Consider the following 15,054-nt stretch of genomic DNA (forward strand, 5'->3'; position numbering starts at 1 on the left):
ACAGGGATCACAACAGTGTGGTTCAGGGAGTTCACACTATGTCTAGACCAGAACAGAAGGGATCTGCCTCGGACCTGTCAGGGAGTGTCAGTGGATGAATACGCCATCCCGAACATAAAAAAACTACAGGGTGAGACTGATTTTCTTCTTATAATAACTCCATTTGGGGAAAGGTTCTCAGACCTTTTAACAAAATCTGTTCGGGCCCTTGGGGCCCTCGTGGAACAGGCTGTGCAGTGAACCATTTTGGGAAACTGTAATTCATTGAGGATTAGTATAAAATGCATGTACAGTGGGTATAAAAATGAATCACCCCCTTTAAAATATTTTTTTTTTATTCAGCTGTATTTACAACTTATAACATCCATGTGAAAGATATAATACCAACTTTTCAGAGAAAAGAATATACAAATTAAAAAACATGAAACAAGCTTTTCCTGAAGCATTTCAGTCCTTGGTAGTGCAACTGAAGAAAACAATCAACTATGAGTGGCAACAAGGACAGGCACAAGTCAGGAGATGGATAAAAAAAAAAGTTCAAAGGCTTTATCAGTGCCTAGAAGCACAGTCAAGTCTATTATTAAGAAGTGGAAGGTGTTTGGTACAACACAAACCCTCCCTGGGTCAGGATGTCGCTCCAAACTGGATGAAAGAGCCAGAAGGAAACTGGTCTGAGAGGCTACCAAGAGACCTACAGCAACTCTGAAGCAGTTGCAGGAATTCATGACAAAGAGTGGTCATTGTGTGCATGTGAGAACAATATCACAAATTCTCCACAAATGTGGCTTGTTGCAAAAGAAGGTTGCAAAAGAAAAGCCACTCCTCATGAAAGGCCACATGTAGTCATGACTGAGCTTTGCCAAAATGCACCTTGAAGATTCTAAGGCCACGTGGAAATGGTCAGATGAGACTAAAATTGAATTATTTGTCCTCAACACCAAATGATATGTCTGGCGAAAATCCAATACAGCTCACCATCCAAATAACACCATTCCTACAGTAAAGCATTGAGTTGGTAATATCATGTTATGGGGTTGTTTCTCTGCAGCAGGGACTGGAGCACTTGTCAGGATAGATGGAAAAATTGGGCAAAATACTGTCAAATTCTTGAGGAAAATCTGCTGTTCTCTGCCAGAAAGTTGTCAATGGGAAAAAGATTTACCTTCCAACATGACAATGACCCAAAGCACACAGCAAAACTGACCACACAGTGGTTGAAAGAGAAAAAGGTGAATGTCCTTACATGGCCCAGTCAGAGCCCGGACTTAAACCCCATTGAAAATCTGTGGAATGACTTGAAGACAGCAGTCCACAAACGATCAAATTTAACTGAACTTGAGCAGTTCTGCAAAGAAGAGTGATCAAATATAGCAACGTCTAGATGTGCAAAGTTAGTAGAGACATATCCCAACAGACTAAAGGCTGTAGTTAAAGCAAAAGGTGGTTCAACAAAATACTGACACAATGGGGTGATCCTTTTTCCAACACAGTGATTATGTTTATCTAGTTATTTCAGTATTTTTTTTTTTTTATGACATGTTGGTGTTATATCTTTCACTTGGATGTTATAAGTTGCACTGAGTAAATACAGCTGAATGAAACAAAAATTGTGTCTGTCTTCCTTTCAGGCTGCAAAGCAACAACATGTGATTATTTTAAAGTAATATTAAGAAAGGAAAGAAAGATGAAAATAAAGTGGGATAACTATGGTAAGTGGGAGAGAGAGGCCGAGAGAATGAGTGAGAGTAAGAAGATAATGGTAACGTAAAGTGTGGCAGGTGAAAGTGAACAAAAGGAGTAGGAATAAAGAGGATGATGAGCAACACCAAGCTCCAGACTGCTCAGTTCATGTTTACCAGGGACCAGGCCAACAAATCAGCGGAAAGGGGGGAGGAACTGGTGCTTTTCGGAAGGGTAGAAGAAGTCGAGGGGGAGGACCAGGCAGAGGGAGAGGTGGACAGGGACGGACCAGGGACCAGACAAGAGACCAGTCATGTCACAATTGTGGTAAATATGGTCACTTTTATAGAGTGCCCTGAGCCGGAGAGACGGTTCTGTGGGTGGCGGATGGCCGACGGGCCCACCACACAATGTCACACTCAACAAATTTAAGGAGGACTGAAGTGTAGCAGAGATAGATGACAAAGATAGCTTCCAGGGACAGTTCCTTAAGTTACCCCTTGTGTAACCCTTTCGATCGAAGATAACCCTTTAAATGTTCTAGTAGATATGGGTGCTGCAATGTCAGTTATCATGCATGACTCCATTTTAAATGTTCCCATGTCAAATGAAACTGTGCGCACTATAGGTGCTTCTGGGGTAGAGATGACTGAGTCCTTAACAATGCCTTTATCTGTAAATGTTATTCCAATTCGGCAACAAATACCTGTGGAACGGATGTTCTTATGATTACACAGACACAAGGGGACTGTCAGATTTTGATGTTGTCTGACACTCAGACAGGTCCAGATTGGCATTATGCATGGGATTTACAACCAGATGTAGACTTGATGAAATCTCTATTGTATGCTCTAACGGGAAGCAAAACACTTCGTTCATGGCTGAAGCAGGATTGCATTGCACTCCTCATTTCTCCCCATTGGTTAAAGAATTAGACTACGAGAAGTAATGGCTAGTTAAACAGGGGACTGTGATATGCAGATATATATATATATATATATATATATATATATATATATATATATATATATGTATATTCAAGATCTAAAACCTGTTAATGATGTAATACATGTTTGTTTTATCTGATGTTCCACAAACTGCAGATTGGTTTTCAGTGATTGATTTGGCTAATGCATTTTTCAATATTCCTGTTGCAACCGAATTAACATTTTTGTTTTTGCTTTTAAATTGTTGTGACTCAGAAGGATTGCGAAACTAATAACAGCATTGTTGGAATTCTTAGCTGAGAATGGCCACAAAACTTCCAAAACAAAATTGCAACTTGTCTGACAATCTGTTAGGTATCTAGGCCATTATATCACACATAGCAGTTCTGTAATTCCCCAAGCCAATGCACAAAGCCCAAATGATGAGCCTTTTGGGTATGGCCGGCTACTGCAGAGCCTGGCTTCTAGACTTTGCTGAAATTACACAACCTCTGTCTGATCTCATTCATGGCCACAAAATGGCCTTGAAGGACACATTTGTTTGGACCACTGACGGACTGACTTCCCTGAATCATCTCAAACTCTCTCTATCTCTCCCTATTTAGGTTTACCACATCATGCGAAGCTGTTTAACCTGTTTTTCACAGTGGGAAGCAGTGGCCTGTGGCGTACTACTCCAAGCGTTTGGATCTAGCCTCTCGTGCTCTGGTCTGCTGTCTACGGGCCGTTACCACAGCTACGGAATGATCTGAATCTACAACGTGCCTGTAGTCTGCAGCGCAATAAGCATGTTTTGGAAATTATAGGAAAATGACCGACAGGCCTATCGGAACTCTGCGGATCATGTGCGTATTGAACCGTACTGAACAATTCAATAACATACCATTGCATCCCCAATATAAACGTTAAAGAGCTACATAATATCACGTCATTATGGAGCGATATGCTAATATCAAACAAAATAGCACTGGGGATATGTTCATATTGAACTTAATTATGTTTTAGAAAAAAAATTCTGTGAACATAATTCTTGAGATGCAGTTTTGAAATAATGTGTCTCATTGCAAAAAATCCAGAACTGTCCCCTTAAATTTTCTTGAAAATGTAAGATAAGCATATAATCATACAGATTGTTTTCCAAAACTATTTGTTAGATGCGTTCTGTACATTTTCAGTGGCACATAGAACAACCCAGTGGAAAAATTTAGTGAAAGATAGCTGATTTAATTCAGTGGAGTTGGATTGATAGTGAAACCACAGAGCCTACAAAAATTGGTATTAGCACAGTCGTACTAGCCACCCAGCCACCCCACTCAACTACTCTCTTTGTCTGGATGGATTTTGTTAGTAAGGTATAATTTAGGATATAAAAGGATGTTCTAATTTCTTATTTAAATGTCCCACTTCACTCCCCTCCATAACACCAGTGTCTATCTGGGTTAGTGGGACTCTTCTACCCATCTGACCTGGTTTCAGTTGGCATTGCAGCCAGTAGGTCACATCCATCTCTAATAGCTATTGATTTTCTTTTCTTTATTTTCTTTCCTTTTTTTGACTGACAGGCTTTTAGCTGTAACAATGTCAAGCGGAGGAGGGAAAAGGGAACTTTTTTCTTTCCACCTTCTCTCATGTAATGTCCTGAATAGAAGATGTAAGAAGGTAAGTTTTTCCTAGCCGCTATGAATTAACTCTTGTTGCTTGCTCTTTGGGGTTTCAGGCTGGGTAGCTGTAAAAGCACTTTATGACAACTGCTGATGTAAAAAGGGCTTTATAAAATAAGTGATTGATTGATCTGAACTCTTAGGTGTTGGCAGCACTGTAGTCAAAAGTCATAAATGGTTTTGAAACCACTGAGCTCTTTTTACACATAGCATCAAGGTAGAGAGTAACACCAAGAAAACAATCACAAAACACAGAGCAACTGATTCATGATAAAGCAAAGCAATTATCATTTTGGTGTCTGTTTTAGTCTTTCTAGTAATTATCAGGACTAAATTCCTGTATATGGACAAGGCTATTTGAATATGTCCACGGTGGAAGTTAAGAGGTAGCTTAAATATGTATTACTTAATAAAACTCAATGTTATGGTGATTTTGGCAGGGGCAAGTAGTCCTTTTTTCTTTCCCAAATATTACATATTTAGGTTACCGCTTACTTCCATTATGTGAAAACCAAAAAGCCCTTTCCAAATACAGCAGACCAACTGTCCAGAGTTTTATCAAACTGACACATATTCTAATTAATAAATTGCTGCAAAAGTTTTGTCCAAAGTCAAAAAGATGAAACATTACCTGTTTTGAATTGGTCCTCTGAATGTTGGGTCAAACCTCCGTGGTTCTCCTAAAAAAAAACAAAAAAAACAATAGAACCCAGTCACATTCACAGAGTGTTTAGAAAAAGAACGATCAGAAAATGACTAGGCTGATGTCAGCTAAGCTCACTCAACAACCAAAGAGCATGAGCCAGACCAGGAGTGAAGTTGAAGACCAGTGACCTACAAGACATTTTGAAAACTGAAATTTTTTCTGGACATAAATTCTGTATCAGACTCTGGTATAGTTCCACTGGTCTGCCGGTTTCATATGTGTGAGATGTAATGTGTGAAACGAGCAGTGCTGTGTGTACCTCTGTTCTGCATTAGAGAAAGAATGTTGTTGTTAATGGTGACTTTCCAGAGTTTTCACATTCTCTGGACAGTCTAATGCATTTTAAATTAAGGTAAACCCCCCACATTTGGTGTTGAAAAACATTGCACTCATTCACATTTATTCCTACTGATGATGTTGTTGTTAGGCAGGCTGCACTTGTAGAATGATCAGCTCAATTAGAATTTATGCAATACTCTATTAGCATTTATGCAATACTGTACCAACAGTACATTTACTGCTGTCAAATTACTACATAATAAATAGTATATCCATCAACATTTAAATTTAATTTAAATCAATCAAATGTATTTATAAAGCCCTTTTTACATCAGCAGATGTCACAAAGTGCTTTTACAAAACACCTGGCCTTAAACCCCAAGGAGCAAACAACAGTAGTGTTGAATTTCAGTTGCTAGGAAAAACTCCCAAAGAATGCCAACATTTAGGAAGAAACCTAAAAAGGACCCAGAGGGGTGACCAGTCTGGCTATGCCAGAGGAACATATTAAGATTAAAATTATAATAATTAATAAATAGGTGTGGGCTGAGTCTAGAATCTATTTAAACTTAGTCCAGGTCAGAAGCATGACCAGATGGACAAGGACAGGGACAACACAGGGGAGGAGGTGTCAGCACAGTGACAGGTGAAATCGTCAGGCATCGTCTCAATCTGCAACACAACCAGGAGGACTCTGGACAGGGACAGCAACGGGTCCCCCAAGCCAGGTACTACGCAGATGTGGGCCAGGACCTCATGCCCTCCTAAGTTCAAAACGGGAGGAGACTGGGAAATTCAGAAAATGTATTCCTCATATCAACAAGGATTTATAGTGGAGAAGGAGAAATTAGTGGAGAAGGAGAACTGACCCTACTCCCCCAGCACAATAATATAGCAGAGTAAGACCTTTGACCTTTGTCAGAGGATATGCCATCCAAACTATCAAACTGATATCTTCCAGATAAATAAGATTTAAACCAGGCTAGAACATGTTCACGTAGCCCAACATGGGTTTCCAGTCTCTCTAAGAGAAGTGAGTGATCAATAGTGTCAAAAGCAGCACTAAGATCAAGAAGCAACAGAATGGATGCAGAATATTTGCCTGAGGCCATTAAAAGGTCATTTGTTACCTTCAGAGTGCGGTCTCAGTGCTATTATGGGCTCTGAAACCGGACTGCAGCATTTCATAAATGTTATTTGTCTTCAGGAAGGCATTCAGTTGTTGGGAAACATATTTCTACGATCTTTGAGAGGAACGGGAAGTTCAATATTGGCCTATAATTGTTTAATATGTCGGGATCCAGATTTGTATTTTTTTAGTAGAGGCTTAATTTCCGCTATTTTTAGTGAGTTTGGTACACATCCGGAGAAATGTGGAGGACTCCCCAATGGTGAGAACTCCATCCAGAGGACTCCCCATTGACACCTGATCAGGGATGTTCAGGACATTCTCAGGACAACTGAGATTTTGGAGACTATAACTATTAAAGAGGAGTCCGTTATTTGTTTTCTAATGGTGATTATCTTTTCATCAAAGTAGTTCATGTATTCATTACAGCTAAATTGAAGACCCACTTCACTTGTTGAGCGTTGCTTTTTTGTTAACTTTGCAACTGTATTGAAGATACATTTTGGATTGCTTTTGTTCACCTCAATCAGGTTGGAGAAATAAGCTGATCGAGCAAATGAGAGTGATTTTCAGTATTGTAGTGTACTGTCTATCCAGTCTAGTCTGAATACTTCCAACTTGATGGAGCGCCACTTTTTTTATTTTTCTTTATTTATTTAAAAGGGACAATGCACATTAAGTCTCCTTGAACTGCCACCTTAACGTGGTGGAGGGGTTTGAGTACCCGAGTGACCCTAGGATCTATGTTGTCTGGGGCTATATGCCCCTGGTAGGGTCTCCCAGGGCAAACAGGTCCTAGGCGACGGGTCAGACTAAGAGCGGTTCAAAACACCCTTTAATGATGAAAATGTTCTTGAGTTCCGTGACGTCGCCCGGTATGGCGCAGCCGGGGCCCCACCCTGGAGCCAGGCCCGGGGTTGGGGCTCGTATGCGAGCGCCTGGTGGCCGGGCCTTTCCCCATGGGGCCCGGCCGGGCTCAGCCCAAACGAGCGACGTGGGGTCGCCTTCCCGTGGGCTCACCACCCACAGGAGGGACCATAAGGGGTCGGTGCAGAGAGGATCGGGCGGCAGTCGAAGGCGGGGGCCTAGACGACCCGATCCCTGGTTGAGAGGTTCTGACTAGAGGTAGTCGGGATCACCTCTACGCACGGCTTGGGCTCTGGAACCACACTCCTTGAGAGAGGATGGACTCTTCACCACTCTGGAGTTGCCCATGGTGAGAGGCGGCGGGCTGGTGTGGGTTTGCTTATAGCTCCCCAGCTCTGCCGCCATGTGTTGGAGTTTACCCCGGTGAACGAGAGGGTCGTTTCCCTGCGCCTACGGGTCGGGGATAGGTCTCTCACTGTTGTTTGTGCCTACGGGCCGAACCGCAGTGCAGAGTACCCGACCTTCTTGGAGTCTCTGGGAGGGGTGCTGGAAAGTGCTCCGATTGGGGACTCTATCGTTCTACTGGGGGACTTCAACGCCCACGTGGGCAACGACAGTGACACCTGGAGGGGTGTGATTGGGAGAAACGGCCCCCCTGATCTGAACCCGAGCGGTGTTCAGTTATTGGACTTCTGTGCTAGTCACAGTTTGTCCATAACGAACACCATGTTCAAGCATAAGGGTGTCTATCAGTGCACATGGCACCAGGACACCCTAGGCCGCAGGTCGATGATCGACTTTGTTGTCGTTTCATCTGACCTGCGGCCGTATGTCTTGGAACCTCGGGATAAGAGAGGGGCGGAGCTGTCAACTGATCACCACCTGGTGGTGAGTTGGATCCGTTGGCAGGGGAGGAAGCTGGACAGACTCGGCAGGCCCAAGCGTACTGTAATGGTCTGCTGGGAACGTCTGGCTGAGTCTCCTGTCAGAGAGATCTTTAACTCCCACCTCCGGCAGAGCTTCAACTGGATCCCGAGGGAGGCTGGAGATATTGAGTCCGAGTGGACCATGTTCTCCACCGCCATTGTCGAAGCGGCCGCTCGGAGCTGTGGCCGCAAGGTCTCCGGTGCCTGTCGAGGCGGCAATCCCCGAACCCGGTGGTGGACACCGGAAGTAAGGGATGCCGTCAAGCTGAAGAAGGAGTCCTATCAGGCCTGGTTGGCTTGTGGGACTCCTGAGGCAGCTGACGGGTACCGACAGGCCAAGCTGACTGCAGCCCGGGTGGTTGTGGAGGCAAAAACTCGGGCCTGGGAGGAGTTCGGTGAGGCCATGGAGAAGGACTATCGGCTGGCCTCAAAGAGATTCTGGCAAACCGACCGGCGCCTCAGGAGAGGGAAACAGTGCCCTACCAACGCTGTTTACAGTAGAGGTGGGCAGCTGTTGACCTCAACTGGGAATATCGTCGGGCGGTGGAAGGAGTACTTCGAGGATCTCCTCAATCCCGCCGTCACGTCTTCCATTGAGGAAGCAGAGGATGATGGCTCAGAGGTGGACTCGTCCATCACCCGGGCTGAAGTCACAGAGGTGGTCAAGAAACTCCTTGGTGGCAAGGCACCGGGGGTGGATGAGATCCGCCCTGAGTACCTCAAGTCTCTGGATGTTGTGGGGCTGTCTTGGTTGACACGCCTGTGCAACATCGTGTGGCGGTCAGGGACAGTGCCTTTGGGATGGCAGACCGGGGTGGTGGTCCCTCTTTTTAAGAAGGGGGACCGGAGGGTGTGTTCCAACTATAGGGGGATCACACTTCTCAGCCTCCCCGGGAAAGTCTATGCCAGGGTTCTGGAGAGGAGAATACGGCCGATAGTAGAACCTCGGATTCAGGAGGAACAGTGTGGTTTTCGTCCGGGCTGTGGAACACTGGACCAGCTCTATACCCTCTACGGGGTGTTGGAGGGTTCATGGGAGTTTGCCCAACCAGTCCACATGTGTGTTGTGGATTTGGAGAAGGCATTCAACTGTGTCCCTCGCGGCGTCCTGTGGAGGGTGCTTCGGGAATATGGGGTCCTGGGTCCTTTTCTAAGGGCTGTCAGGTCCCTATATGACCGAAGCAGGAGCTTGGTCCGCATTGCCGGCAGTAAGTCAGACTTGTTCCCAGTGCATGTTGGACTCCGGCAGGGCTGCCCTTTGTCACCGGTTCTGTTCATAATTTTTATGGACAGAATTTCTAGGCGCAGCCAGGGGCCGGAGGGTGTCAGGTTTGGGGACCACACAATTTCATCTTTGCTCTTTGCGGATGATGTTGTCGTGTTGGCCCCTTCAAACCAGGACCTTCAGCATGCGCTGGGACGGTTTGCAGCCGAGTGTGAAGCGGTGGGGATGAGAATCAGTACCTCCAAATCCAAGGCCATGGTCCTCAGTCGGAAAAGGGTGGCTTGCCCACTTCAGGTTGGTGGAGAGTGCTTGCCTCAAGTGGAGGAGTTTAAGTATCTAGGGATCTTGTTCACGAGTGAGGGAAGGATGGAACGGGAGATTGACAGACGGATCGGTGCAGCTTCTGCAGTAATGCGGTCGATGTATCGGTCTGTCGTGGTGAAGAAAGAGCTGAGCCTCAAGGCGAAGCTCTCGATTTACCGGTCAATCTACGTTCCTACTCTCACCTATGGTCATGAGCTTTGGGTCATGAACGAAAGGACAAGATCCCGGATACAGGCGGCCGAAATGAGCTTTCTCCGCAGGGTGGCTGGGCGATCCCTTAGAGATAGGGTGAGAAGCTCGGTCACCCGGGAGGAGCTTGGAGTAGAGCCGCTGCTCCTCCACATCGAGAGGGGTCAGCTGAGGTGGCTTGGGCATCTGTTTCGGATGCCTCCGGAACGCCTTCCTGGGAAGGTGTTCTGGTCCCGTCCCACCGAGAGGAGACCCTGGGGAAGACCTAGGACACGCTGGAGGGACTATGTCTCCCGGCTGGCCTGGGAACGCCTCGGTGTCCCCCCGGAAGAGCTGGAGGAAGTGTCTGGGGAGAGGGAAGTCTGGGCATCTCTGCTTAGACTGCTGCCCCCGCGACCCGGCCCCGGATGAAGCGGAAGAAGATGAATGAATGAATGCACATTAATAAAAAAAAAATAGTTTACACTCAAAATGTAAATGTGCCAGAGTTAGCTAAAAAGCTATTTTTCATCTGTGTTCTCTTGGCAGGTCAACACAACATCATGGTACACAAATAAAATACATGAAAAACACCAGACAAATTAAGAAACTAGCTAGCTAATAATAAGTAGAATACAAAGATGGGCAGTACCTACTATTGATGAGTACAGTTTTGAGTGTTTTTAATCAATTTCTTGAGTTCAAATTTAAACGATAGGTAGCTGGTGCTCTCTCTGAGTTCAGTAGGGAGACAGTTCCAATAATTTGAGTCCCGTACAGAGAAGACTGTTTGGCTAAACTTACTTCGCCTATACTGTACAACACAGTCTCCCCTGGTAGCTGCCCAAATTCATCCAGTGGTGGAGGTGCAAGCCCATGTAAAATTTAAAAAATGAGGCAGGCATCTAGATAATGTAAAAAACTGTTAAAATGTAATAAGTTGTATTTAGTAATAATATTGCAATGGTGATGACTGATAGGTTTTCGATCTAATATTTTAAAAGTTTGCTTATAAAGAGTTTCTATTTGTTTAAGAGTTGTGATGTTTGCTTGGGACCAGCTTGTGAAACAGAATAATATGTGTGAAAAAATCATGGCATGCATAAGTAGTTTGGCTGACTCTGTTGTTAGATATGGCCTAATGTGTCTGGAGTTAGCCACATTATATCTGACGGTATTAGCCACTTTTTAACATGCTTTTTAAAAGTTAAATTAGAATAATACCAAGGTATATAAATTCGGACACTACCATGATTTCTTCTCCTTCTATAAAAACACCAGCTTGTTGTACACTTGTGGACCTCTTAGAAAAGAACATACAGACTGTTTTGGTAATGTTAAGATGTAGATCTGACATTTTTTGTACGCTCTGTTTCCTATTAGTTAAATATGACTCCATCCATTTCATGGCCTCATCTGAGAAATTAAAAAAGGATAATTTGATAAAAGTATCTGGTGATTCACAGTGTCGAAAGCCTTCTTGAGTTCCAAAAACACTGCACCAACTATACCACCCTCATCTAATTTTGACTTGATGTTTACAAGGAGGAAACAGTTTGCTGTCTCTGTAGAGTGGTTTGTGCGAAATCCAAATTACATTGGGTGTAAAGGAGTGAGGCCCAAGTTTAGATGGTTTTTCAGCTGTTCTGCTACCCAATTTTCTGTCACCTTGGATATTACTGATAGAATACTAATGGGTCTATAATTTTACACCATTATTTTATCACCGGACTTATAGATCGGAGATACAACTGCTGTTTTCCAAGAGCTTGGAAAAATTATTTGCCTAACTGACAGGTTGATCAGATGTGCAATTGGGCAAGCAAGTGCGTCCCTGTGTAATTTTATTGACACACATATTACCACACCCCTTTTTCCCTCCTTTAAATGATGATGCTTGTCCTGTTTTACTTTAGAGATTATTCATTGTTACTTTGTAACCTGTGTATTCTCTCCTTGCAAGAATAAACTGTTTATTGTGCATTTGAGTTTTCCTCTGTCTTACCTACCATTTTCGTAAATCGTTTGGACTTTAGAAATTGCCATCACATTTGGGGTTTGTGGGGTTGAGAAGGAGTGCCTGGCTGGAGCTGAGACTCGTGCATGATCAGTACAGGTTGCCCGTGGAAATTGAATTTTGAGGTAAGAGCACAATACAGTCGGGAAGGGCCATTGGATATGTGTTAGGGCACATTTTAAATCTGCAGTTATATTATCTCACTTACGGGCCGACGGGTCTATTAACAGGTGTTAGGAACACGTTAATTGAGATAAGAGTGTTAGGGCACTTCAGCGTTAGGGCGCGAGTATACTAAGAGTTAGGACTCCTTTTTGCGTTAGGACGCAAGTGTATGTGTTAGAGCACACTATTTAGACTAAAATAGATCTTGCATTTCGCCACGTTAATTTTCCAGGTTTTCTGAACATGGGTATGTCCGGCAATAAACCATTAAACGACCCTCGTAGTTACGTTGGGCCAGCAGAGATAATGAAAGATAAGTATGTTGTTTGGACTTGTGAACAATTGAATCTCTGGGAAGTTTGGGGTTTTCCGAAAAATGGCAGCTTTAGCCAAAGACAGTTGCATGGGTTGAAAGAGAAGTTGGAGGAATATGAGCAGGGGAAAATTTAAAAAAATACAGAAAGGGAAACGAAAAGTAGATTGGAAAGCTTACGGTATATGGAAAGAAGAGACTGATAAAAGATTAAGGCAGAGTAGTGTAGGGACTACTGATCAATGTGTTCTGGCTTCTCCTACTAGAGTGGATGTGGACCTGGACTGCCCTCCCCGACGACCTCCTCCTTATAACACTGTGCAGAAGTCTGCAGCTGTTCCTGAATCAACGGTGGAAAAGCCACCGAAGCTGTCTCAAAATAGTCCCCCTTCTGCCCGGAAGTTCTATCCTTCGCTAGCGGCCGACCTTGGTGCGACATCCCCAATTGCTGGGAGGACCAGGAGCGTCACAACATCTGGGAAGCCTGAAGGCCATTTCCCGATGGTAGAAGTTGCAAATTTTAGTCTACCGCCCATGGTCTCCTGTCGACCTGAGAGACGTAGCCGGTTCGCTGCCCAACCCGGAAAAAGAAGGTGGAGAGGAATTCAATCGTGTTTTCCTCCAGATGCTTGACCAATATAAACCAAATATAGTTGAAGTAGAAATGGTAATGATGAAAGCATTACAGTTACGGTGGGGTAGGGTGAAAGGAGACTGACCCGTGCATAATGGCCCGTATAATTGGGCCGTTGGTACAATACAGGCTGATAATCATGGCGCTGTGTGGACGGATAGGTGCTTTTTTCCCGAGACGGATGAACTGGGAGAAAATTTCGGACTGCAAACAGAAATGGGGAGAAAAAGTTACAGACTATCGTAATAGATTTGAGAAAGAATTCGAAATTCACAGTGGAATGGGCCCCAAGCCAGATGGAGGTAATGATTCTCCCTGGGAACAACAGTGTAAGATGAGACTGTTTGCGGGTCTGCTCCCAACATTACAGAAACATGTAAAGGAGCACTGTGTGGCATTTGACGAGGGCCGCATGGAAATCGTTTGGCCATATATCAAGCATGCTGGAAAAGTCTGCGAGGACCAAGAGGACAAGAGACAAACCGATAAAGGGAAACGTGAAACAAAATTACAGATGGCCCAACTAGGTTTTTACAGCGGCTACGACCAAAGAGGCCGAGGACGGGGCAGAGCGAGAGGACGAACACAGACTAGAGGCAGAGGACGAGGGTCTGCTAACCGAAACAACTATGACAAAGGCTGCCATCGGTGTGGCTCGATTGAACATTGGGTACGCGATTGTCCTGAAAAAAACACAAGGGAAGATGGACAAAACAATAGAGACAATTTTAATTCCAGTGGATTTACAGTGAACAATCCAAGGGGAACTCGGAGAAACGAAAGCTACAAGGAGGAAGGTTTTTGACGCTCGGAGGGGGCAGGACAGGACCCATCTACCGGTGAGATCAATCCATTACATGACCCCGCAAATATTGATGTTATGCAGACACTTAATGTACAAGCATTTAGAGAACACATAGAGTACCAAGTTAAACCCACGATGTTTCTTACAATTAATGGTAAACTGATAGAATTTTTGGTTGATTCTGGAGCTGGATATTCTGTCCTTAGAGCCCAGGAATGGGATCCGCTTCCGAAATTGAGTGGTAGAACTATAATTAAGGTAGGGGCTAGTGGAGGACAGACTACGGAGCGATTTACAACCCCTCTGTCGGTTGTAGACGACGAGGGCCAGCGTTATACGAGACATTCATTTTTGTTTTCCAATTGTTGTCCAGTTAATTTGTTAGCTAGGGACTTGATGACACAGTAAGGGATCACATTAGAATGTTCAGACAAAGGCATGCGAATTAAACGTACTGTTTTGCAAGCAGTTAAACATGGTGAGCAGCCTGTTGATTATTGTTATTCATGGGATTTGGGGAAAACAGGGCCTAGAGCTGTTTCACATGAGCTGGTAAATAAGGCGATGAATAGAGTAGAGATGGGTTCAGCTCTGTTTATGGATATGGGCGACTTGCGTTGCTCAGCCAAAGTTTCAGAAAGTCAGGATGTTGGTTTTGAGAATGTGTGGTTAGGTGATGGTAAAAGTGATTTTTTGGTATACTGGTCTTCAGAGGGTTTTTGTGCATGGTCTGTGCGGAATGTGAGAGAGGTGTCTCGCTTTTTTGATGTGGAGGGTTCAGACCCCCATGTCCCGCTTGCTAAACCTGTGTTTGGCACGTGGGCAAGCTTGGGTCCTTGGGTGAAGGGGTGCAAGGAAGTGTTGGACTGGGTCCCTTGTCACATGGTGGGAGTGGAATTTTCCGTGGCAGCCCAGGCCTATAGAGAGAGGTTTGGGTGCACCGTATTGGGTAAACGAGAAGTACATCTTGTGCAGCATGACGACTGGGTCCGTCAGGTCTGTGCAGTCCAGGTGGCTGCCACAGATCCTGGGTTAGCGGAAGTTCCACCCTCCTTGTGGTCACAGCATAAATATGATGTTGGGTTAATTAACAATGCACAGCCTCTTGTAGTTACACCTAGAGGACCCCATAGACCATGCCAGGCTCAATATCCAATGAAAGCGGAGGCTATTGAAGGGATAGCTCCCGTTTTTAAAGCATTGTTGGA

General features: G+C 44.5%; 1 protein-coding gene across 3 annotated transcripts in view; it reads right to left on the reverse strand.

The window, feature by feature from the left end:
- slc44a5a (solute carrier family 44 member 5a) overlaps positions 1-15,054 on the reverse strand; it is a 185,976-nt gene that overhangs the window by 129,428 nt on the left and 41,494 nt on the right. For all 3 annotated transcript variants that reach the window (XM_029119065.2, XM_034290018.1, XM_029119063.2), the window contains exon 2: positions 4,920-4,968. In XM_029119065.2, coding sequence (XP_028974898.2) covers positions 4,920-4,968 — 49 coding nt within the window. The remainder of the gene's footprint in view (positions 1-4,919; positions 4,969-15,054) is intronic.

Source organism: Esox lucius, chromosome 3, assembly GCF_011004845.1.
Source record: "Esox lucius isolate fEsoLuc1 chromosome 3, fEsoLuc1.pri, whole genome shotgun sequence".
Classification (NCBI taxonomy): domain Eukaryota; kingdom Metazoa; phylum Chordata; class Actinopteri; order Esociformes; family Esocidae; genus Esox; species Esox lucius.